The 24,427-nt window shown below is 43.1% G+C and overlaps 1 protein-coding gene across 1 annotated transcript in view; it reads left to right on the top strand.

Annotated features, from left to right (window-relative positions):
• The window catches only part of MLLT1 (MLLT1 super elongation complex subunit), a 119,411-nt gene that overhangs the window by 84,417 nt on the left and 10,567 nt on the right, over positions 1-24,427 (top strand). Inside the window, exons 8-11 of the mRNA XM_068233758.1 lie at positions 1,146-1,251; positions 10,806-10,905; positions 22,568-22,639; positions 22,723-22,794. Of these exons, the coding sequence (XP_068089859.1) occupies positions 1,146-1,251; positions 10,806-10,905; positions 22,568-22,639; positions 22,723-22,794 (350 nt within the window). The remainder of the gene's footprint in view (positions 1-1,145; positions 1,252-10,805; positions 10,906-22,567; positions 22,640-22,722; positions 22,795-24,427) is intronic.

Below are 24,427 nucleotides of genomic sequence, written 5' to 3'. Positions count from 1 at the left end.
ATGGGAAAATTCACTTTTTGCACCATAGTTTGTAAACGCTATAACTTTTACCCAAACCAATAAATATACACTGAATGGGTTTTTTTTTTTATCAAAAACATGTTTGTCCACATTTTTCGCGCTGCATGTATACAGAAATTTTACTTTATTTGAAAAATGTCAGCACAGAAAGTTAAAAAAATCATTTTTTTGCCAAAATGCATGTCTTTTTTGATGAATATAATAAAAAGTAAAAATCTCAGGAGCAATCAAATAGCACCAAAAGAAAGCTTTATTAGTGACAAGAAAAGGAGCCAAAATTCATTTAGGTGGTAGGTTGTATGAGTGAGCAATAAACCGTGAAAGCTGCAGTGGTCTGAATGGAAAAAAAGTGGCCGGTCCTTAAGGGGGGTAAAGCCCACGGTCCTCAAGTGGTTAAATAACTGATATGTGATTAATGGTAAATAATAATAAATTTCACTAAACTTCCCCTCTAACAATTTTGCATAAATGTTGTAATCTGGGAAGAAAGCAACATTACCGGTAGTCTTTATTCTGCATACTTGTTCGGGGATATGGCTAAAAGTATTAGAGGCAGAGTACCTGCTGACATCATCAGGTGTCAGTGACTGAAACTGGAATTTTCACCCTCACTTTTTTTTATAAGTAACCAACAAACTCAGAACAAAGCGATCCTCAGCTCCCATACTGTCGCAACGCTTCATTGTGCCAAAATACTATAATTGCCATCCAAAATATACCAGAAAAATAGAAGTTTTGTATGTATCTGTACAATAATGCTTTGTAAAAGCAGAATACCAGTCTTGTTTGTTGGATCAGAAGAGCAAAAGATTGTACTGATGATATACAGTAGGTACATGGTGTATTTTTGAAAACTGAAACCATAAAACAGATTTTACTTAGTACTTCTTTTAAATATCTGTCAAATGTAATTTTAATACAATTTCAAACACTGTTATTGAAGCAGGCATGCTATATGAGTTGGTCTGTTGCTTTTGATTGGTATAGAATATACTTTTTCACCATCAACTTTTGAAGTGGAAGGTCATATATTGTTTTAACTTGTGCTTTGATCCACACTGCCTTACTCTATTCTGCTGAAGAAAAGTCACTAGTTCATAGAACAAATTATTTGTTCCATCCAGGTCCACTACGATCCATGGTGGAAGATCTTCAGTCAGAGGAGTCAGATGATGACAGCTCATGTGGGGAGGAAGCCACGCTGAAGAATAAAACCGTTCGAGATTCTCGGTTAGTGTTCTCAGCAAAAATATGCTTTTTAATTCTGCTAGAGATGTTAGCCAGCAATTGCTTATCTGCACTAGGGCTGCACGATTTTAGGGAAAAATTGAAATTGCGATTTTTCTCTTAGAAATTGCGATTTCGATTTTTCACAACAGAAGAAGGAAGTGCACTGTAGACGCAGCTAACACTACACAACTAAAGGGAAGGTCCAAGCAGATGTATTTTTGTCATGTCATACCTTTCTTAAATCCTTATCTTCAGCCTGTCATGCCTGTGTAATTCATATCCCCCCTCCACAGCAGCGTTGAGCGGCGATTCATCACCCGACCTCCGAGGTCGGGTGCACTGACCCGGAAAGCCATATAAGAAACGCAGGCAGTTTATAATTTATGACTGTGTGGGACGCAGCGCGGAACACTGGAATGTTGTGGAACACAGGCATCGGCAGCTCTCTCTGCTTTTTTTGTCTCGGAGCACTGGGCTATTTTTAGCCCTGCTCGGACAAGCCTGCCGTTCACACTTTGCTCGCTTTCTCAGACACAGATAAGCTGTGCTGGGAGCTCGCACACTGCAGGGAGGAGGCAGACAGATGATGCAATGTGAGGGCAAACACCATGTGTTCCTTGCCCTCAGCTGTGCCCCATACAAGTGCATTGATAGAGGAAATGCACAGACTAATCTACTTCCGGGTCACCTAGGAATACCGGAGCATTTTACTCCCGAACGGAGGGAGTACGAGGGAATCAATTACAGCGATTAGAGTCAGCTGTCCAGCCTGCACAACGGACGCACGGAAAAACGGCCGCAATAAAAAAAAAAAAAAATCGCCACTCTGACGATACTGAAATCGTCTTAGCGCACATCGCGATTTCGATAAAAAATCGATATATCGTGCAGCCCTAATCTGCACCTTTAAATATGGAGAGGGGCCCTTTCCTAGTAGTTAAGGCCCGCATGAACCCAATTTTGTGCACGCATTAAGACTTATGGCATGACAACGGAAAGTTGCGATTCAACGTGTATCAGCAGTGCTATTACATTTTCCCGGAGGCGTTACAACGTAATGCTCTGGAATGCTTTAAAGGACATCCAAGGTGAAAATAAACTTATGAGAAAAGCAATTGTATCTATCCTACTTCTCCTAAAAATCCACTTTTTTTTTTTTTTTTAGAAATCCCACAGCTTTATTTAATAATAATAATAATAATAATTAAATATTATAGATTTAATATTTAAATCTAGTTTTTACTGTTTCATTGTCTCTGCTCAATGACACCTTCATTGAAATATACCAGAGCTCAAATCTATGAATTGTTGACCCTTTTTATCTCTTTTCTGCTCTCAGAAGCCATTTACTGACAGGGAAGGGTGTTATAGCTGTAATTACTTATCAGTGAGGGTTATGCTGTAGTCTGACCGGGTCCTGACCCAGACAGAAACTGTCACTTGCATACCTGATGTTTAACTTTTTCAGACAGAGAACGAAAAAAGGAACACAGCCTAGTTATCTGTGTGCTTGGCACTGTACATACACATATCTATTTCATCATGTCACATGTCACCTCAGTTGTCCTTTAACCACTTTAGGATCCTTGGTACGCATATCCACTCCCCTTTAAACTACACGTGCAGATCAGGGGGGTAGATATGCGTACTGCTGCCTTACTGTCGCGTTCACGATCCCCGCGCTGTTTACCGTCGATCCACCGTCGCAGCCCCCTCCATCTGTGATCAGGATGTGAGAATCTTCTGATTCTCAATCCCGATCACCGTTCCTGTGTCTTCAGAGAGCTTGCAAATGTCATGTCAGACCGGACACTTCCATGTTCAGCCGAGTTCTATTAATAGAAACACGGTCTCAGTAGCCCCATCTTGTGGCCAAAAAGTAAAATGCACCTATTTATGCCACTATACTGTTTTACATAGAAAGTTTTTATTATTCTTTTTTTTTATTTTAGTACTTTTCACCCCTTCCAACCCTGCCCCACAGTTATAGAAATAAAACACTTGTTAAAAAAAAATTACATAATTTAATTTCTTTTACATAAATAGTTACCTTAGGGACTTTTCTAATATGGATGTCATGAGAGTATATCACTGTTAATTTTGCAAAAAAAAGTTCTTGTAATAAGTGAAAAAAGTATTAAAAATCCCTAAATGGAAAAATGCTCCTTTATTTCCAGATAAAATATTATCACCATACATTGTACTAGGGACACAATTTAAATGTTTGTAATAAACCAGACAAATGGGCAAATAAAATGTACCAAATGTTTTATGTACCAAAGCACATTTTATTTTAAAACTATAATGGCTGAAAACTGAGAAATAATCATTTCTTTTTTTTCCTTATTATTCCTTTTACAATGCATATAAAATAAAATAAGTCAGAGCAAAAACTACCACCCAAAGAAAGCATAATTTGTGGCGAAAAAAACAATATATAGATCATTTCAGTGTGATAAGTAACAATAAAGTTATCGCTGAATGAATGGAAGGAGCGCTGAAATGTGAAAGTTGTTTTGGTTTTTAAGGGAAAAAACCTGTGATCCTGAAGTGGTTAAGTAATGTGAATGGTAACATGAAAGTCTATTGACTTACCTTGCTTGTCGCATCTTGTATGCAGTCCGTCAGATCACACGGCACAACACCTAGTGGGAAAGGAGCATTACTTATGCAATGTGGTAATTATTACTAAGAAAATGATAATGAAATTCAACTCCTTTGTTTAATATTATGTTTGTCTATGATTGGTTAAGTTGGGTTGCCTGTGTTCCCCCTGAGGAGAGAAAAAGAGAAGTAGCATGCTGTAAATGACAAAGTTAACAGTTTGCTTTCTACTTGTCTGACTAATTTGTTCTTATGCTATGTACACATGAGATTTTCTGACAGATTTACTGTCAGTTCGATTATTTCCAACATATTCGATATGGTTTCCATATCAGATTGGACATGTTGGAAATAATCGATCTGACTGTAAATCTGCCAGAAAATCTCATCATGTATACCTAGCATTAAATTGGCTTTGTATTTTTAGCAAAATAATGGTAATACAAGTGCACAGCCTCATAATAATTTATTTTAGGCTTTGTCAAAGTGCATCTGAAGTGAAGCGTGAGATAAATGTGTATAAAACAAAACTTACTTAGAACTTATCTAGACACCCATTTTCTTATTCTGACTACAAATGTTATTATTCCTAGGCTATAAAGCAGTTTCTCTGCAGTGGTGAAGTTGGGCTTCAGCACAGTTCTTCCTGATAACTGATACATTTAATAAAGTGTGTAACTGCGCGAACAGTACTGACAGCCAAGATTAAAAAGTACAATAGGTCATCCATTTTAAACTCTAATAACTAAACTAAACCCCCTTTTCCACAGGAGGCGGTGAAGTTGCTGCTACTCCTGTGCATTGGCTGAGCGCTTTGCTTAGCACAAGCGTTGGAAAGGCCGCCTCCCCATGGAATCACATCTGAGCATGACCTGATCAGACATGGCAAGTCATGTTTTTTTTGCCTCTGGGTAACCCCATCACGTCAGACGATGACATCCATGATGTTAGAAATGCTGCCATTGAGGCCGAACTGTCTGACAAGTGCACGCAGTTTAGCAGTCTGTGGAAAAGGAGCCTAAGAATATGGGAAACTCCTGAAAAAATGTATATTTAGGATGTTTTTCTACAGATATGATTCTTTATCTTGTTGGTTTATTTTCACTTCAGCTTCGCTGTAAATGTATTACCCCCAGATAAGTTTAAAAAAATGAAAATCAAAAAAATTCCCAAACTGATTACATGAAATCACGTCCAAACGGCCGAGCATGCATGCTCTAGTAGTTTTTATGGTCCCCTTACGCACCCATCGGGGATCGGGTCCCCTTGTGCGACTTCGCTGAGCTGGTCAGTACAGACGAATGTCAGCTATGTAGCTGACAACACTTTCTGTTGTTAAGGGGGGGGTGAATGGACGATGGGCCGGGGGAGAGGTGTGAACAATAGAGCCGGCCGCCCGCTGGGTGAGGCGTATCACTTGCGGGTCGGGGTAAATTAGTTTGCAGATGATAATCTGTTCATTCTTGATAGTATAATCTTATCATATCTGTGTCATATGAGAGTCTACCATGGGCATCTCTGATAATTTTTCCATTGTATTGGGTGGGGAAAAAAATGTCTGTCCACAAAGTTCAACCAAAATAATACAAATTTGTGCAACACTGTACTGCATCCTCACATATAAAAATTGACATAAAGGAAGGGGAAAAAAAACCTTACAAGGTTTGGGCCAATCAAACTTAAAAGGAATTATTTCCTTTCTGACTCAGTCATATTAAAGCGGTTTAAAACTATGACAAAATGTTCAACAAAAATGTGTTTTCCTACTTTTTATAACCCATACAATTATCATATTTGCTTTTGTGCACACGCATTATTATTCATTTAGACATCATAACTTCCCAAAGTTCAGTTAATTTATTTTTGAAGCTGCTGGTGCATTTTATTCATAACTGTTGTCTTTCTGTTGTGAATGCAGCCACCAGTGATTTCTGACCTGTGTTTCACCCCAGGACTCATCAGCTGAAGTCCTGCACAGCCAGAGAATGTTTACATAAATGTATCAAGTAAAGAATGTGTACACAAGATAAGCTTAACAGCAGTGCGGATGCGGGTTCTCCCTGCAGAAGATTCAGCCCTGTGAATCGTGGATGTCAATGCACGGAAAGCATCCAAGCCCTCTTTAAATGCAGATATAGAATATGCCATAATTAATTCCTGTGGTAGAATATTTTAACCACTCTTACTGTAAGGAACCCCTTTCTAAATTGCAAAAAAAAAAAAAAAAGTTTTCCCCTCCATACGCAAATTTAAAAGCTTGTCTGCTTTTGTTTTGCCCTTGGTAGATTTATACATAATAAGGTCACCCCTCAGTCATCTTTTTCCAGGCTAAATAAACCCAATTTGTCCAATCTTTCTTGGTAAGTGAGACCTTCTATCCCTCTGATAAATGTAGTTGCCTTTCTTTATGCCTGTTGTAGAATGTCAATATCCTTCCTATAGTGTGGTGCCCAAAACTGTATCCTATACTTCAGATGAGTCCTCAAAAGTGACTTAAAGAGACTCCGTAACAAAAATTGCATCCTATTTTTTATCATCCTACAAGTTCCAAAAGCTATTCTAATGTGTTCTGGCTTACTGCAGCTCGTTCTACTATCACCATCTCTGTAATAAATCAACTTATCTCTCTCTTGTCAGACTTGTCAGCCTGTGTCTGGAAGGCTGCCAAGTTCTTCAGTGTTGTGGTTCTGTGATGCATCTCCCCCCTCCAGGCCCCTCTCTGCACACTGCCTGTGTATAATTTAGATTAGGGCAGCTTCTCTCTTACAAGCTGGATAAATCCTCCTCTGAGCTGGCTGGGCTTTCACATACTGAGGAATTACATACAGGCAGAGCTGTCTGCACTCTGCAGGAAGAAACAGCCTGACACTTCAGTGGAAGATAGCTGCAGGGGGAAATAAACACACAAATGATCTCTTGAGATTCAAAAGGAAGGGTGTATACAGCCTGCTTGTGTATGAATGTATTTTCTATGTGTGGACATACTGTACATCAACCTACTTCCTGTTTTGGTGGCCATTTTGTTTGTTTATAAACAAACTTTTTAAAACTGTTTTTAACCACTTTTAATGCGGCGAGGAGCGGCTAAATTGTGACAGGGGGTAATAGGAGATGTCCCCTAACGCACTGGTATGTTTACTTTTGTGCGATTTTAACAATACAGATTCTCTTTAAAGAGAACCTGAATTGAAAATAAAAAGTCAAAATAACTATACACAGGTTATACTTACCTCCTGTGTAGTCTACTCCTCAATAGCTTTCTCTTCTCCTGCGTCCCATTTGTCCACTGTGATCAATGGAATTCTCTGTCCTCTATTTTAAAAATGGCCATAGCTCCATAACAGCTTCCTGGTCAGCACATTAAACTGTAATATCACCCACTTGAGCCATAGGGAAACATGGACATTCCCTTGCACGCTCAGTTGTAACTGACAGCTGCTGATATATAACTGACAGCAACTGGTATATTTCAGTTCTGACAAAATATTGTCAGAACTGGAAGGGATCATTGTAAGAAGAAAATAGTGAGCGTCTGAGAGGAACGGACGGTGAGGTTAGTATGTAATATTAATTTACAGCTACGTTGTGTGTTTATTTTAAATAATGTTATGCGCTTCAGGTTCCCTTTAAACAGTAGTATACTAGCATCTTGTGATTTTATCTCCCTGCTTTATGTATCCCAGAATTGTATTTCCTTTAGTTGCCTCTGCCTAGTGTTGAATATGGATGCTTAAAGAGAGTCTGAAGCGAGAATAAATCTCGCTTCAGACCTCATAGATAGCAGGGGCATGTGTGCCCCTGCTAAAACGCCGCTATCCCATTGCTTAACGGGGGTCCCTTCACCCCCAAATCCCCTTGGTGCAGCGAGGGATCTCTTCCTGGTTGGGGCAGGGCTAACCTCCGCAGCCCTACCCCACGCGCGTCTGTCAGCGCGCATCTCCGCCTCTCCCCCGCTCCCCCGCCCCTATCAGTCTTCCTTCACTAAGAGGGGCGGGGGAGAGGCGGCGATGCGCCGCTGATAGGCGCGACTGGAGGCAGGGCTGCAGCCGTTAGCCCTGCCTCCAGGAACGACCAATTCTACGACTAACGTTTGCGGGGGTGGGTTTGGGGGTGAATGGATCCCCGTTAACAGCGTGATGGCGGCGGTTTAGCAGGGGCACACATGCCCCTGCTAACTATGAGCTCTGAAGCGAGATTTATTCTCGCTTCAGAGTCTCTTTAACTTATCAACCAGTACTCCTAAATCCTTCTCCAAGTCTGACATTCCCAGCTGTATGCCATTATTATTATTTTTATTTATATAGTGTTCATTTCATATGGTGCTTTACCGTTGGATGTTGCATGACCTTATATTTATCAACATTAAATTCTTCTGCCATATGCCCACCCATATGTCTATGCTTTTGAGATCCTGTTGTAATATGTCACTATCTTGCTTAGTGTTTTTAATTCAGAATAATGGTTTAGCATCTGTGAAGATGGAAAGATTACCCTTAATTCCATTTGCTAAGTCATTAATACATAAATTTTATAGGAGTGGACCTAGTACTGACCCTTGCAACTGCTGCTAACCGTTTCCCATTGTGATCATAATCAAAGAGTACCACAACTCTTTGCTTTCTGTCCTTTAACCAGTTCTAGTCCGTTTATCCTGAGCTTTTTCACTAGGGCTTTGTGTGGAACAATGACAAAAGCCTTTGCAAAGTCTCAGTACTGCACCTATTATTTTTCTAAGATCTAAATTTGCATTTATGACTTCATAAAAGCTTAGCATGTTGATGAAAGAGGACCAGTTAACCACTACAGGACCAGAGCAATTTTCACCGCCCATTCGCTTCTCATTAACCTGCATAGACGAATATCTATGCCCCTGGAGCAATAACCCATATTGCTGAACTGAAAGCTTATTCTGTGCTATATAATTTTGTATAGCATCCCTTTGGATACCCTTCAGTTTACACACAGCTGATGTTAATCTTCCATTTCCTGTATTTTCTTTTTCCAACTCTCGTAATACCCTCTGATGGATCCCATCTCTGCCAGGGGTCTTATCCATCTTGATCTTATTTAAATGTGCTTGCACCCTACTAGGCACAAGACAAGATTGTGTAGTTATGATTGTATAGTGAATGGGCAGCTTTGGAGTCATGTCACAAATGGTGAGATTAAAAGCAACCCGTATTTTGTAAATATATAGCCCAGTTGCTGCTGGTGTTATCCAATGGAGCTGCTAAACCAGCAGCAATTTGAAGCTCCTTAGACAACAACAAACTACTGCATTTTAGTAGCAGATCTGCTGTTGAAAGATTAGGTTGTTGCTACTACAATACCATGTCACAGCTTTATACACTTCAATTTTGGTAGAAGTTTGTCTTTTAAATATGCTGCTCCTGACCTTGTGCTGGTGAGTCCGAGTTATGGTGGCCACTAACGGTTCAATCTTTTCTATCCAACCTTTCCATTTCTATGTAATATAAGGGAACAGCCTAAATTATCCATTCAATATATTCAATCAATTTCCCCTATACTACATTTGGTAAAATTAGACGAAAAGGATTGGATAGGTAGTGGCCACCTTTAGCCTTGGCAGGCATTATTAACCTACAATATGGACATCCTTTTAACGCCTCTATATACAAGAACCCTAATATACCTTAACATACCATTTATACTGTTTTAAATCAATTTGACCTCACTTTTGTTTAAAATTCAACATACATTTTCTATTGTCTATGTTTGAACATTAACCGCCCTGGTGGTATGATTCCTTCCTGATTTTAGGATCTAAAAGCGGTACAATTTTTTTAATGGGCTTTTAGACCCTAAAAGCAAGGAAAAAAAATCATACCACGAGAGCCTGGAGCAGCCCCATCACTTACTCAACTCCCTGGGATCCAGCGCTGCAGTTCTTCCTCCGTCCTCTGCGTGGTGCTGTAACCCTATAGTGAGATTGCCAGCTGTCATCATGACGACAGTCAGCGATCTCACCAAGGGGATGCAGAGCCTCAGAAGAGGAAGAGCAATGGTCGCCAGCCTCTGAATCACCGGGAAGTGAGTAAGAATGCCCGCTGCATGCAATGCTTTGCGTGGACCTCCCAGCAGCTACCACGAGTTTAGCTCAGGTTTACCACTCTGAGCTGCGGTTTTCCTCCTCGAATGTAGCTCGTGGTTACCGCTAAGGAGGTTAAAGGGAACCTGAACTGAGTAAAATGATTTAAAATAAACACATGATGTAGCTGCAAATGAATATTACATACTTACCTCACTGTCAGTTCCTCTCAAAAGCTCACCATTTTCTTCATACAGTGATCCCTTCCAGTTCTGACAACATTTTGTCAGAATTGAAATATACCAGTAGCTGTTATATATCAGCTGCTGTCAGTTACAACCTAACGTGCAAGGTAATGTCCATGTTTCCATATGGCTCAAGTGGGTGATAACAGTGCACTGACCAGTAAGCTGTTATGGGGTAATGGCCATTTTCAAAATGGGGGACAGAGAATTCCATTGATCACAGTGGACAGACAGGATGCAGGAGAGGAGAAAGAGATTGATTAATAGATTACACAGGAGGCAAGTATGACCTGGGTATGTTTATTTTGATTTTAATTTTCAGTTCAGGTTCTCTTTACGTAATACCAAATGTAATCTAAAATGAAAGCAACTGATGTCAAAGCTAGATGAATGTTATCCCTAAATACAGATAAACTTTAGAATAGCTTGGGGTTTAAATCTGGGAAGTAGCAGTAGCGGTAAGGGGTCTCTTGAGAAGTGCTGAGTGCATCCAGGAGCAACCAGAAAATATAATTTGATGGCAGGTACTTGGCAGAGGAGTCTCTGTATATATTCAGATAAAACTATACTTTTTTTTTTTTTTTTTTTTTTTTTTTTTTTTTACAAGGAAAAGTAATTTTGACATTTTGTTTGGCATGTTCTTGCATTTTTGACAGGATGAGCCTCAGCGACAGTGACAGTGACAGTAGTAATGACTCCTGCACCCCTAGTCGTGGTACTACACCCATACAGAAGATGCCACCAGCTAATAACAAGGTAATGTGGATTTTAATATGTTTTGCTTTCCAGGTGACTGTAATGTTACAGCAAAGGGAAAATACATAAAGGGTAACGTCTCACTTCCCTCCCCCAAAACACTTACATCTTCCCCAGAAACCCATTACCCAGTAACCAGCCATAAAGATTGGTTCACCTGGAAGGAGGAGTGACTTCCTCCAACTCCTAGAACATGCTCAGCTTTTATGAGGTAGTGAATGCTAATATGGATATTGGGAATGCTGTAGATGTGATATAGTTGGACTTTGCAAAGGCCTTCGACACTGTTCCCCACAAAAGTCTGGTGCAAAAGTTGAGGATGCAAGGACTGGGGAAGAGTCTGTGTGCATGGATAGAGAACTGGCTAATGGACAGAAGACAAAGAGTTGTGGTCAATGGATCGTACTCAAAATGGGAGACTGTTAGCAGTGGGGTCCCACAGGGGTCTGTACTGGGTCCAGTGCTCTTTAATTTATTTATTAATGACCTAGTAGATTCAGTAGTGAGCAATGTTGCTATTTTTGCAGATGATACAAAATTGTGCAGAATCATCAACTCTCAGGAAAATAGTGTCATATTGCAACATGATCTGGATAGGATGGCTATATGGGCACATAAATGGCAGATGAAATTCAATGTTGAAAAATCAAAGTCATGCATTTTGGTCGTATCAATGGTCTAGCACCATACAAAAAAAATGGGATACCAATGCAAAGCCACTGCAGCTAAAGCTAACACAATTTTGGGATGCATTAAAAGGGAAATAAAAACTCGAGATGCTAGCATAATATTGCCCCTGTTTAACTCTCTAGTAAGGCCACATCTGGAATATGGAATTCAGTTCTGGGCACCACATTACAGGAAAGATATTGCAGTTTTAGAGCAGGTGCAGAGACGAGCAACAAAATTGATACGTGGGATGGAAGGTCTCGCTTACCAAGAAAGGTTAGATAAACTGGGTTTATTTAGTCTAGAGAAAAGACGCCTTAGAGGAGATCTAATTAACATGTATAAAAATATCAGAGGGCAATATAATAGCTTGGCGGATGAGCTTTTTGTCCCTAGGCCTTCTCAAAGGACTAGAGGACATGATCTGCGCGTGGAGGAAAAACGTTTTAGCCATTTATTTAGGAGAGTTTTAGCCATTTTAGGAGAGTGATCAAGATGTGGAATGCATTGCCACAGGAAGTCGTTATGGCAAACTCTATACCTGCATTTAAAGGGGTCTTAGATGCTTTCCTTGCGTTGAAAGACATCCATGGCTACAATTACTAGGTAATGCCTAATGATGTTGATCCAGGGATTTTATCTGATTGCCATCTGGAGTCGGGAAGGAATTTTTCCCTTTGGGGGCTAATTGGACCATGCTTTGTAAGGGTTTTTTTCGCCTTCCTCTGGATCAACAGGGATATGTGAGGGAGCAGGCTGGAGTTGTACTTTGTACTGGTTGAACTCGATGGACGTATGTCTTTTTTCAACCAAAATAACTATGTAACTATGGAACAATATATTTGATTGACAGACACCCGTTTGAAACATATTAAACTTTCAACATGTATGAGTGATTGTGGAAGGAAAGAGGTAAGAGGTTTCATGAAGAAACCTTTGTATGAGTTAATGTAAAATCCTCTCTCCAACAAAGCACAACAGGATAAAAGGTGCCCAGAAAATGATGAAATTAATTAAAAACAATAAATAAATAAAGCTTGAGGTGGCTTACCTCAATGAAGACAAATTCAAATAAAAGTGAACTTTAATAGCACTGTCAACGCAGGTTTGTGGGTCCCTGCCCACTTCCTCAGGCCAAATCAAGTGCCTAAAGTCATTAAAACTTCGGGAACGATTCCTATAGCATTACCGCAATGCTGAAAACAGCTGACTTTACCGAGCACTTGGCAAAATGTCAATTCATAACAGCTGTTACTGCATGAAAAGCTGAAATTCCCAAGCAGTGCGGTAAATTACCGCCTTGTGCGGTGAACAACTCCTGCACGTCAGTAAATGTCAATTCATAAAGATTAGAGCAGGCAGTAATGGCATGAAGAATACTGCCTGCTTTGAAGAGGTGATAAGGGAGCGGATAAGAGCAAAGTTAATAGAGACAGATCTCCCAGGCAGCAGCAGCGAGAGCGAAACAAACAAGGCTTCCCTGAATAACCCAGGCTGTAACATTTCTTCTAAGCTGTGGAAATTAAATAGATTGGATAGAAAGACTAATAGATTCAGCGCAGATTCAGGGCAAACAGAGGCAGTATAACAAGATTCACATCTAAAGTGAAATGGTGGATGCCTCTTTTATTGTAATGCTGTCTCTGCACGGAGAAATGTAACAACTCTGGCAGCTTGTAGCTCATGTTACCACAAGCTTAGTTCGGTAAATGCCCGCAATTCTATCGCAACTGTAAAGATTTTTATGAATTGGCACACAAAAGTCTAAAATACCGAATGCATTATTTTCCTGACAAGATTTTTCCCACACAGCCTTTTATGTATGGGTCCTAAAGCGTTAAAAACTCTGCACACTGATAATGGATACATCCATACAAGTAAAATAAAGCATTTACAAATACAACCATACTGCATTAAATTGCATGACAATGCATGAAATTGTATAAAAATGCATGCGATAACAAAAAAATGAATAAATTGACAATTAGCATGCACCCAGAGTGTGTGCTAGAATTGTACTAATTGTCCATTTATAAATTTTTGTGTCATCGCATGCATTTTTATGCAATTGTGTACAATTTCATGAAATTGTATGCATTGTTATGCAATTTCATGCAACTTTATGCAATATGCTTGTATTTGTAATTCCTTTAGTTTACTTGTATGATGTATCCATTATCAGTGTGCAAAGTTTTTAGTGCTTTGTGTTAATGATTTTAGGCACTTGATTTGGCCTGGGGAAGGCATGGCCAGTGCTATTAAAGTTAATTTTGTATGTATTTGTCTTCGAGGTAAGCCACCTCAAACTTTATTAATTTTATTGTTTTTAAATCATTTTATCATTTTCTGTCTGCCTTTTCATCCTGTTGTGCATTGTATAAACCCCCAGCTCAGGGTAGGGGATACCCTTGGACCCAGTTTACGGGCCCCTAGGGCCTATTTCTCAAACTGTGACCATATCTGGCTAGCCTGGACCCCCGAGTGGAGTCGGGTTTATTGATCTCCATCTGCCTGCAGTGGTTGGTTGCCCCTTTGCAACCTCCCTTTGTGAGTACCCTCTGTTTATGTTTTATACTTTTTCTATGATTTGTGACGTATTGCACCATTTGGGCTCCCGGTGTCTGTGTTTTTTCGTTCCAGGGTGACTGTTCACCCTCTACTTTGTCTCCCTCCAACAAAGCTCCCTATTTCCACTGCTAAGGGGCAAGGGGCTCTTCCTCACCTCCTCATTTTTTTGGTCCAATAATTGTTCATACAAAAGGTTAAAAAGGAGACCAACACAGATGATCTGTGCTGGGCTTTGGTAATAGAATTATAAGAACCTCAGTAAGTAGTGGTTGGGGTAAGATACCAGACTCACACACAGCTAGAAACATCTCCAGTAGTTTGTGGGTAATGTACTAGTAATACGGTTTCTAGCTCATCTGTTAGCGGGGCTTCCAAGACACTGTTTGATTTTTTTTTTTTTTCTCTGGAGCTCATTCAGATTTGCGGTTTTGTTACTTATTATAACTGAATAGCTTTTAAAAGCAGACATTCTAGCAAATCACTTTCCTATGCAGAAATATTTTAAATTAACAATTCCAATATTGCTCAGAATGACTAAACTATTTAGAAAGGAAATATGACTTAAATATCCTACATGCAGGACTACCAGGTTATGCTTATGGTAACCGAAGGGTGACGGAATGGAGAGCAACTTCAGAAGCTGAGGACACTGACAGAAACCTGATTACATTACATCTCCCTTTACTGTAGTCTTCTTATTGGCAATGGCATATTAAAGTTATGTAAAGAATTAGAAAAAAAAAAACAACCCTAAAATAAACATGTTTATTTATAACAGTGTTTCTCAACCTGGGGTCCACGGCCCCTGGGGGTACATCAGCACCTGTCGTGGGGTCCCCCAGGGGCCGCAGTGAAAATGGGGGATCTCGCCCCCAGGAGAGGGCTGCTGCCCTGGCAGTGTCGGTGGCAAGGGGCGCAGCAAATTACTTAGCCCCGTTCACGCGTGGACTCATGTCGCCGGGTTCTCCTCCTGTCGCCGGGTTCTCCTCCTGTCGCCATGGTTACCCGGCAGCCTCTCATGACGTCAGAGTTGCTGCCGGAAGTAACCATAGCGGGAAGACGCGGCAAATGGAGGAGAGCCCAGCGAGAGGAGTCTGCGCGGGAACGGGGCTTCGTAAGATTATACTGGAGCACCTATAGCTCGATAACTACACTGGGGCACCACCTGTACCTGGCTATCTATTCTGGGGCACCACCTGCACCTGGCTAATCTATTCTGGGGCACCACCTGCACCTGGCTAATTATTCTGGGGCACCTATAGCTCGCTACCTACACTAGGGCACCACCCGTACCTGGCTATCTATTCTGGGGCACCACCTGCACCTGGATAATCTGTTCTGGAGCGCCACCTGTACCTGGCTAATCTAAACCGGGACACCTATAGCTCGTTACCTACACTGGGGCACCACCTGTATCTGGTTATCTATACTGGAGCACCTATAGCTCTCTGCCTACACTATGGCATCTGTACCTGACTACCTATACTGGGGGTACCTGTACCTTGCTAACCTATACTGTGGGCACCCATGGCTGGATACCTATGCTGGGGAACCTATACCTGGATACCTATATGGGGGGCACCTATACCTAGCTAGGACAGGGGGTCAAGAGGTGACACAGGGGGACCGAGAGGGGGACAAAATGCACGAGGGGAACCGAGGGGGAGAAAATAGGCACGGGGAACAGAGGTGACACAGAGGGGGTCAAAAGAGTACACAGAGAGAACAGAGATAATACGGGGAGATGAGGTAACACAGAGGGAGACAAATGAGGCACAAACTGAGGTGACAGAGGGGGGCAAAAGAGGTATAGGGAGAACAGAGGGGGACAAAAGAGAATGGATTTGTGTTAATGGACACGGTCCTTATCTCATTTGTTAACCAGGGACTACCTGTATTTCACTAGTATTTGGCTCTACCCATATAATGTAATGGCCACGTCCACTTTTTGCCATGGCACTTTGTTTGATGGGGGTACATTTGCCTAGGGATGACTCACAAAGGTGTATACGTTCTGGTTGAGAACCACTGATTTAAAACATTAAACTAGCATCAATTGTTAAACTCCGGAAATTGCATTGAAGTATAAAGGTACCCATATACTTACACATTTTCAAAGCAAATTTGATCAGAATGTTCGAATCTGCAAGGAATCGATTTAAAAAATTATTTTTTGATTGATTTCCAATCAATTTTGATGTAAAATCAATGAACAGTATCGATCAGACTGGATGAAGGATTTGGGTCAGTTGGGGGCAGGGCAGGAGAGGCTGTCTTTCAGCAGTCTAAAGCATTACACTGCATTGAGCAGTGCAATGCTGCGGTTTGATCAGTTCTCAATTGATTCCCTGCTGGAATCTATTGAAAATCTATGTGCTGTTTGTGATGGGAATCAAGTGGCACTCTATAAGTGTATGGGTACCTTAACCACTTGAGGACCTAGCCTTTACCCCCTCTTAAGGACCAGCGTGGTTTTTTTATGATCTGTGCTGGGTGGGCTCTGCAGCCCCCAGCACAGATCAGGTTGCAGGCAGAGCGATCAGATCACCCCCCTTTTTTCCTCCCTATGGGGATGATGTGCTGGGGGGGTCTGATCGCTCCTGCCTGCCTGGGTGTTTGGCGGGGGCACCTCAAAGCCCCCCTCCGCGGCGAAATTCCCCCCCCCCCCCCCCCTCCCTCTCCTCCCTCTCCCCCCTGGTGATCGGGGCTGCACAGGACGCTAAAAAAAAAAAAAAAAAAAAGTTTCCATTTCTTCTAACTTGCGACAAAAAAAAATGAAATCTGCCACGGACTCACCATGCCCCTCTCTGAATACCTTGAAGTGTCTACTTTCCAAAATGGGGTCATTTGTGAAGTGTGTTTACTGTCCTGACATTTTGGGGGGTGCTAAATTGTAAGCACCCCTGTAAAGCCTAAAGGTGCTCATTGGACTTTGGACCCCTTAGCGTAGTTAGGCTGCAAAAAAGTGCCACACATGTGGTATTGCCGTACTCAGGAGAAGTAGTATAATGTGTTTTGGGGTGTATTTTTACACATACTGATGCTGGGTAGGAGAAATATCTCTGTAAATAACAATTTTTTGATTTTTTTTTTTACACACAATTGTCCATTTACAGAGATCTTTCTCCCACCCAGCATGGGTATGTGTAAAAATACCCCCCAAAACACATTATACTACTTCTCCCGAGTACGGCGATACCACATGTGTGGCACTTTTTTGCACCCTAACTGCGCTAAGGGGCCCAAAGTCCAATGAGTACCTTTAGGATTTCACAGGTCATTTTGCGGCATTTGATTTCAAGACTACTCCTCACGGTTTAGGGCCTTGAGGCTTTACAGGGGTGCTCAAAATTTAGCACCCCGCCCACTTGCCAGGACAGTTAACAAACCCCACAAATGACCCCATTTTGGAAAGAATACACAACAAGGTATTCCATGAGGGGAATGGTGAGGTCATTGAAAATTTTATTTTTTGTCACAAGTTAACAGAAAATGACACTTTGTAAAAAAAAAAAATTCTGCTAACTTGTGACAAAAACTAAAATCTTCTATGAACTAATCGTGCACCTCACATAATACTTTAGGGTGTCCTCTTTCCAAAATGGGGTCATTTGTGGAGTCTGTCCTGGCATTTTAGGGTCTCTGCAATCATTACATGTATGGCCAGTATTAGGAGTTTCTGCTATACTCCTTATATTGGGTATACGAGTAATGTACTCCGGGCTGAAAGGAAAAATGAACAGCAAACATACATTGCTCCACACCAATGGCAGATCTCCCTCCACATCAATGGCAGTGATAACCTCAGGAGAGAGACACCCCGTGCCACCCTGCACTCAGGGTGAGCCACCAACTTATGTGACTGGGCCTCAGAACTTTAGTATACAGCATTATGCCTGTAGTATACAGTAATATGCCTGCCAATAGAGATGACTCTGTGTGGCATTAAAGTATCATCATAGGCCCAAAGTAAATCACATATAAACCAGGGGTGTCCACACTCAAGGGAAATTCAAACATGCCGTCTTATATCGCCAACCCAGGACAGATCAGCAATATCAAGCCTGGAAACCGATCCTTCTTCCGACTTTTATGCTTACCTGTTTGTTTGGTTTTCAAGCTTACCTCTCCTCCCCCTGGGACAATGTGCGAAAGACCACTGAGTGTGTGCCAACTACTGTGTCTGGAGTTCCCTAGGTTCTAATAGTGTACCTGCACGTGGTACCTCTCAAAGCACTCCCCTAGGCATAGGCCAGGCTGGTCAGGACATTTGGGACAATAAAAGCTGGTGTCATTCCTTCTTCTAGCACTGCTGCAGACACGACAACGTTTTCTTCGGATGTGTTGACCTGGGGTACTCGGAATCTGATAGGCGTAATGGCTTCCATGCAGTCGGCTAGTTGCATCTGGGGAGAGGGGGGGGGGGGGGGGGGGGGCTGGCACCTCCTGGATTCAGGAGGTCCAGAATGATCTGTTCCTGAAATTGAAGGAAAGATCCAGTTCTCCCAGCCTTACTGTAGAGAACAAAGCTGTTGTAAACTGCCAATTGAATCAGATAAAGACACTTTCTTATACCAGCGTCTTGTTTTCCGGGAAATTAAATAGGGCGCTAACCTCTGGTCATTGAAGTCCACCCCTCCCATGTTGACATTATATATGTGCACGACGAGGGGCTTTTCAATGACCTCAGTTGCCCGTTGAATTTGGACTGTCGTGTCTGTGTGAATGGTGGACAGAAAGTAAACGTCCCTCTTGTCCCTCCATTTCACCGCGAGCAGGTCGTCCGTACGCAAGGCGACCCTCTGCCCCCGTTCAAGTCTGGTGGTAACGAGCCGTTGGGGGAAGCCCTGGCGACTAGGCCGCGCAGTGCCACAGCATCGGATTCCTTCTAACTTTAAGTGCTGATAGAGGGCCACAATTGTGTAATAGTTGTCCACATAAAGATGGTACCCCTTCTGGAACAAGGGTGACACCAAGTCCCACACAACCTTTCCACTGCTCCCCAGGTAGTTAGGGCATCCGACCGGCTCCAATTTGGAGTCTTTTCCCTCATAGACCCTAAAACGACATGTATAGCCTGTGGCCCTTTCACAGAGCTTATACAGTTTCACCCCATACCGGGCGCGCTTGCTTGGGATGTACTGTTTGATGCCAAGGCGCCCGGTAAAGCGTAAGAGGGACTCGTCTACGCAGATGTTCTGTTCAGGGGTATAAGCATCTGCAAATGTTGATGACAGGTGGTCTATGAGGGGCCGAATTTAGTGGAGGCGGTCATAAGCAGGGTGGCCCTTTTTCATGACAGGTTTTCGTCGTCGTTGAAGTGCAGGAAGCACAGGATGGACTCAAATCGTGTCCTGGACATGGCAGCAGGGTACAAGGGAACATGATGTACTGGATTCGTAGACCAATACGACCGCAATACATTTGTTTCATTAGTCCCAAGTGAAGGATAAGGGCCAAAAAGATTTTAATGTCGGAAACTTGGACTGGTTTCCACCGGAAAGGCTGGGCATAGCTGCTCTCCGGGTGCTTGGTGATGAATTGTGTGGCTTTACGGTTGGTCTCAACCACAATTAAGTCCAAGAGAACCAGGGTGATGAACAGCTGCAAAAAGTCTAGGGCCGTTCCTAGATAAGCGGTCGCCACCTGGACTCCAGACTGGGCGGTGAAAGGGGGCACTACAGGTGCGGCGGAATCAGGGGATTGCCAATCTGGATGTGCCAGCACCTCTGGGAGTCTATGGGTACTACGGGCCCGTCTTCTTCCTGGTGGCTGCGACGGGGGTACTACTGCACGTGCCACCGTACCAGTTTCAACTTCCATGCTGGCGCTCACCACTTCACCAGGGTCTACGGAAGCACTGGTACTAAGTCCAAGAGATGCTGCGCTGCTGGTGCCTGCCTCACCAAGAAAACTCTCATCAGCGCTAGCACCATCCTGCTGCCCTTGAGGCGGATCCTGCGCCACCAGCGGTCTAACGACATGGGGTCTGGTACGCCTGGCTCTAGCCGGGACCAAAACCTCGTCATCACTTTCGGTCAGAGAACCACTGCTTTCCACAGGTTCAAATTCGGACCCGGATGATTCGTCGGATGAGTCTTCCCAAACACTCTCATCCGACTGGTCCATGTACCTGTATACTTCTTCATCGGAAATCCCCCTTCTTGCCATTGTGGACTGCTAAATTTATGGGGTTTTCCTCCGAGACTACCCAGAAAAAAAGAGAACCTACCTAGCAAAAGGGAGTATTTGAGAGGTATTGGGGGTGGTGGGGAGTGGGGTCTCAGAGGCAATCAAACAATCACGGGACAATCCAAGCTGATCACGGGACAATTAAATACAATTACAGCACAATCGAATCCAATCACCGCACAATAAAATCTGATGCACTCGGAAGGTGATGGGGGGTGGGTTGGTGGGAAGTAGGGTCTCAGAGGCAATCAAACAATCACGGAACAATCAAATACAATTACAGCACAATCGAATCCAATCACAGCACAAGCAAATCTGAAACACACTCGGAAGGTGGTGGTTGGAGGTGGTGGTGGGGAGGGTGGGGTTGGGGGCGGCGGGAAGTGGGGTCTTAGAGGCAATCAAACAATCACGGGACAATTGAAGCAGATCACGGGACAATCAAATACAATTACAGCACAATCGAATCCAATCACCGCACAATCAAATCTGATGCACTCGGAAGGTGATGGGGGGTGGGTGGTGGTGGTGGGGTGGGGGTTGGTGGGAAGTGGGGTCTCTGAGGCAATCAAACAATCACAGGACAATCGAAGCAGATCACGGGACAATCGCATACAATATCAGCACAATCGAATACAATCGCAGCACAATCGAATACAATCACAGCACAGTCAAATACAATGCACTCGGACGGTGATTAGGGGGAGGGCTGAGGGCGATTTGAGGGGATGGGGGGTTGATCAGGAGCCCGCACGGGGCAGACTGAGTCCTGATCTGATGAGAGGCAGACACAGGGGGTTACTGATCTAAGATCAGTTAGTGATTGCTGGGGAGGACAGATGTAAACAATGCGCAGGGGATATAATCAGGAGGGGGGTATGAGGGCAATCGAGGGTCTGGGCAGGTGATCGGTTGCCCCTGCAGTTAGGGTCTGCTGTGATGGGTGGGGGTGCTGAGGGGTGATGGACAGGTGATAGACAGGTGATAGACAGGTGATCAGAGGGGGATCAGGGGGTAAGGTAGCTGTATACAGATGTATACAGTATACAGGGGGCTAGTCTGGGATGGGGTCTTGGGGTGATCTAAAGGTAGGGGGGGGGGGATCAGGGGTGATTAGGAGGCAGTTAAGGACCTAAGCTAAGGGATAGCGTTGATAGTTAGTGGCAGGTGGGGGGGGTGGGGGTTTTAGAGGGGTGCAAGGGTGCTGGCAGGGGTCTGCTGGGGTGATCAGGGGGGGGGGTCTGAAGGCTGGGGTGGGAGATCAGGGGGGCTGTGGGCAAAAACAAGCACTGTAGAGTATACTCACAAAATGCTTCCTCCTCGCTGGTGGTCTCTGGAACAAAGAGACCACGAGGCGAGGAGGAAGCATGTATAAGGCACTTTGCTTACCTAACAAAGTGCCTTATACGCGTTTGATTTGCGGATTATTATATTCCTCCGCTCGCCGGCGCTGCTAATTGGCCGGCGAGCTGGAGGCTAAATTGCCGGCTATCGATCCCCGGCGGAGGATCGCGTCATGGATGATGCGATCGCTCCGCCCACGCCCATACAAGGACCGCCGCCATTTGTACATGCGGCGGTCCTTGCGGGATCCACTTCCCGGCCGCCATTTGTACATGCGGCGGTCGGGAAGTGGTTAAACACCTTTTTTAAATAAAAACATGATTTTTAGGAAACTTAAGTGTCTCTTTAAAGGAGTTATCAGGCTTTTAATAGCAAAAGAAGTGCTACTTACCCGGGGCTTCGTCCAGCCCCAAACGCCCAGCATGTCCCACGCCGCAGCTCTCCCCGAAGCCGTTTGCCGCCTGCGCAAACGGTGCTGTCAATCACCGCCACTTGGACCGGAGTGTACTGCGCAGGTGCAGTAGTTCTGCGCCTGCGCAGTATGCATCCGTCCACGTGGCGGTGATTGACAGCGCCGATCGCGCAGTACAGGGCAACCTCGAAGTCGGCCTGACGTCATCACAGGCGGCGAACGGCTGCAGGGAGAGCTGCGGCGTGGGACATGCTGGGAGCTTGGGGCTGGATGAAGCCCTGGGTAAGTAGCACTTATAGTGTTATTAAAAGTCTGATCACTCCTTTAAGCCTTTGTCTCTGCTCATACACTCTCTTATTTAGTCAGAGGAAACAGAGTCTTGAGTGTGAGTTTCTAATGTGTAGTATAGTAAATTCAGTGTGTGCACACAGTGTCACCTTTACTTGATTTTGTATAATTATTATTCCCATCATGCAGACCTCTGGCCGTAGAAGTCCAGAGCCTTGCAGCAAGTCAGATAAAATGTTGAAGAAGGGCGTCTATGACAAGGTAATCTATATTTTAAATTGAAATTATTTCATTCTATAGAATATAAACAATTTACTAATTTCTCAATTTCTTCTGCTTTTTAGGCATACACAGATGAGCTAGTTGATTTGCACCGAAGATTGATGGCTCTGCGAGAAAGAAATATTCTGCAGCAGGTGAGTTCCTGTTAATACTTCAGATGTATAAAGTTAGATAGCATTCCAATTATGTCTTAGTTCATAAATGTACATGAATCCAGTTTTCTTGCTATGTAGTAAGCAAACAGGTTCACTTTTAGGCCGGTTTAAAAAAAAAAATTTTTGTTTGTTTTTTTTTATTTTTTTGTGGTACGATGCAGTGCAATGCTCCTGCCACATCGCACCACAAAAACATAAATTGTATGACCCTGCGGCAGAGTGTGCCAACTAGGTCGTATGCACGCTCCCTACCCCCAGTGACCTACTCCTTCCTCCTGGATAGGAAGTATGTCAGTGGGATTCCAGTCGGTCGGAGCATGGCTGCATTTTGTAGTTTGCACTGCCTGCATTGTCCATAGATTTGCATTACAGTGTGCTTCCTGCATCACGCTACAGCCCTTGCGTCTGATTGGCAGCTTCTGGCACACTGCATCCCACTGCATATTGTGTGCAAGGCTCCAGTGACTTTTGCGGCCCCTTGCAGTAAAAAAAAGGGTAGAGCAATGCAGGTCCCCAAGTGTAAAAAGGGCCTGAAAGCCCCTCTCCAGATCTGTACAAGAACAGAGTTTCAGCGCTTGTTTTTCTTTGTGTAGTAGCCTCTTGATCCGCTAAAGCCCATTGAATCACTTATAAAATTCAAATACTTGAAATAAAGCTAAGATGTGATTAGCATTGCTGTAGCAATGCATGTGAACGAGGAATTGTAACCGGGAACTGTTCCTGCCATGTTTACAAAAAGCTGGTAGGTGGTTGAAGCTGGTGGCATCCACACATAACCCATGTTGGCTTTAGGGTAATTCTTAGAAAATAATCTGTTGCAATGGAACATAGTTTTGTGAATAGCCACACGAAGCAGCCTATGAAAGTGGAAATAAGGTCTTATGGTAAAAATTGTACAGAATAACAGAAAATCTTACCTTCGTTCTGCTATAAAATGTGTAAAAATGTTTTCTTACGCCATTTGTATCCAAAATCATTATTAAAATACAGGACATTAAACACTATTCATGTATCGACCAGGGCTGTGGAGTTGGTACAAAAATCATCCGACTCCTCATTTTATGAAACCTCCGACTCCAGGTACCCAAAATTGGTTTGACTCCGACTCCTGAGTCTAATTTTTACAAAGTCTATGGATTTGGTTAAAAAATCAGCCGACTCAGACTCCTCAGTTTATTGAAACCACTGACTCTGACTCCCGGTACCCAAAATTGCTCCGAGTTCGACTCCACAGCCCTGGTATGAACACTGCATTCGATAAGTCCATATGAGTGCCAAGAACAAAACTCATAGTGAAAGAAAGCTAAACTGCAAAGGAATGGAGTAGTAATCTTCTTGCCTGTACAGCCCCCAAACCTGCCTGCTGCATAGGGTGTCATTATTTACAGACCATGGTGGGCACTTTAGGAAGAACTTTTGCCAAAAACCTTTGTCTTTGCTGCTGGATGTTGCATTAACTTCACACGGGATACTCATTTTACAGCATTTGGGCCAGTGTATTACTATTGCTATTAGAGGCATTGTTCCAGTTCAGCTTAGAACAATATCTTTACCATATGTACTCGGCTATAAGTCGAGAAATTTAGGACTGACTCACAGGTTAAAAGTGGGG

This window comes from Hyperolius riggenbachi, chromosome 1, assembly GCF_040937935.1.
Source record: "Hyperolius riggenbachi isolate aHypRig1 chromosome 1, aHypRig1.pri, whole genome shotgun sequence".
NCBI classification, from domain to species: domain Eukaryota; kingdom Metazoa; phylum Chordata; class Amphibia; order Anura; family Hyperoliidae; genus Hyperolius; species Hyperolius riggenbachi.
This window is presented reverse-complemented; position numbering and strand designations above follow the sequence as displayed.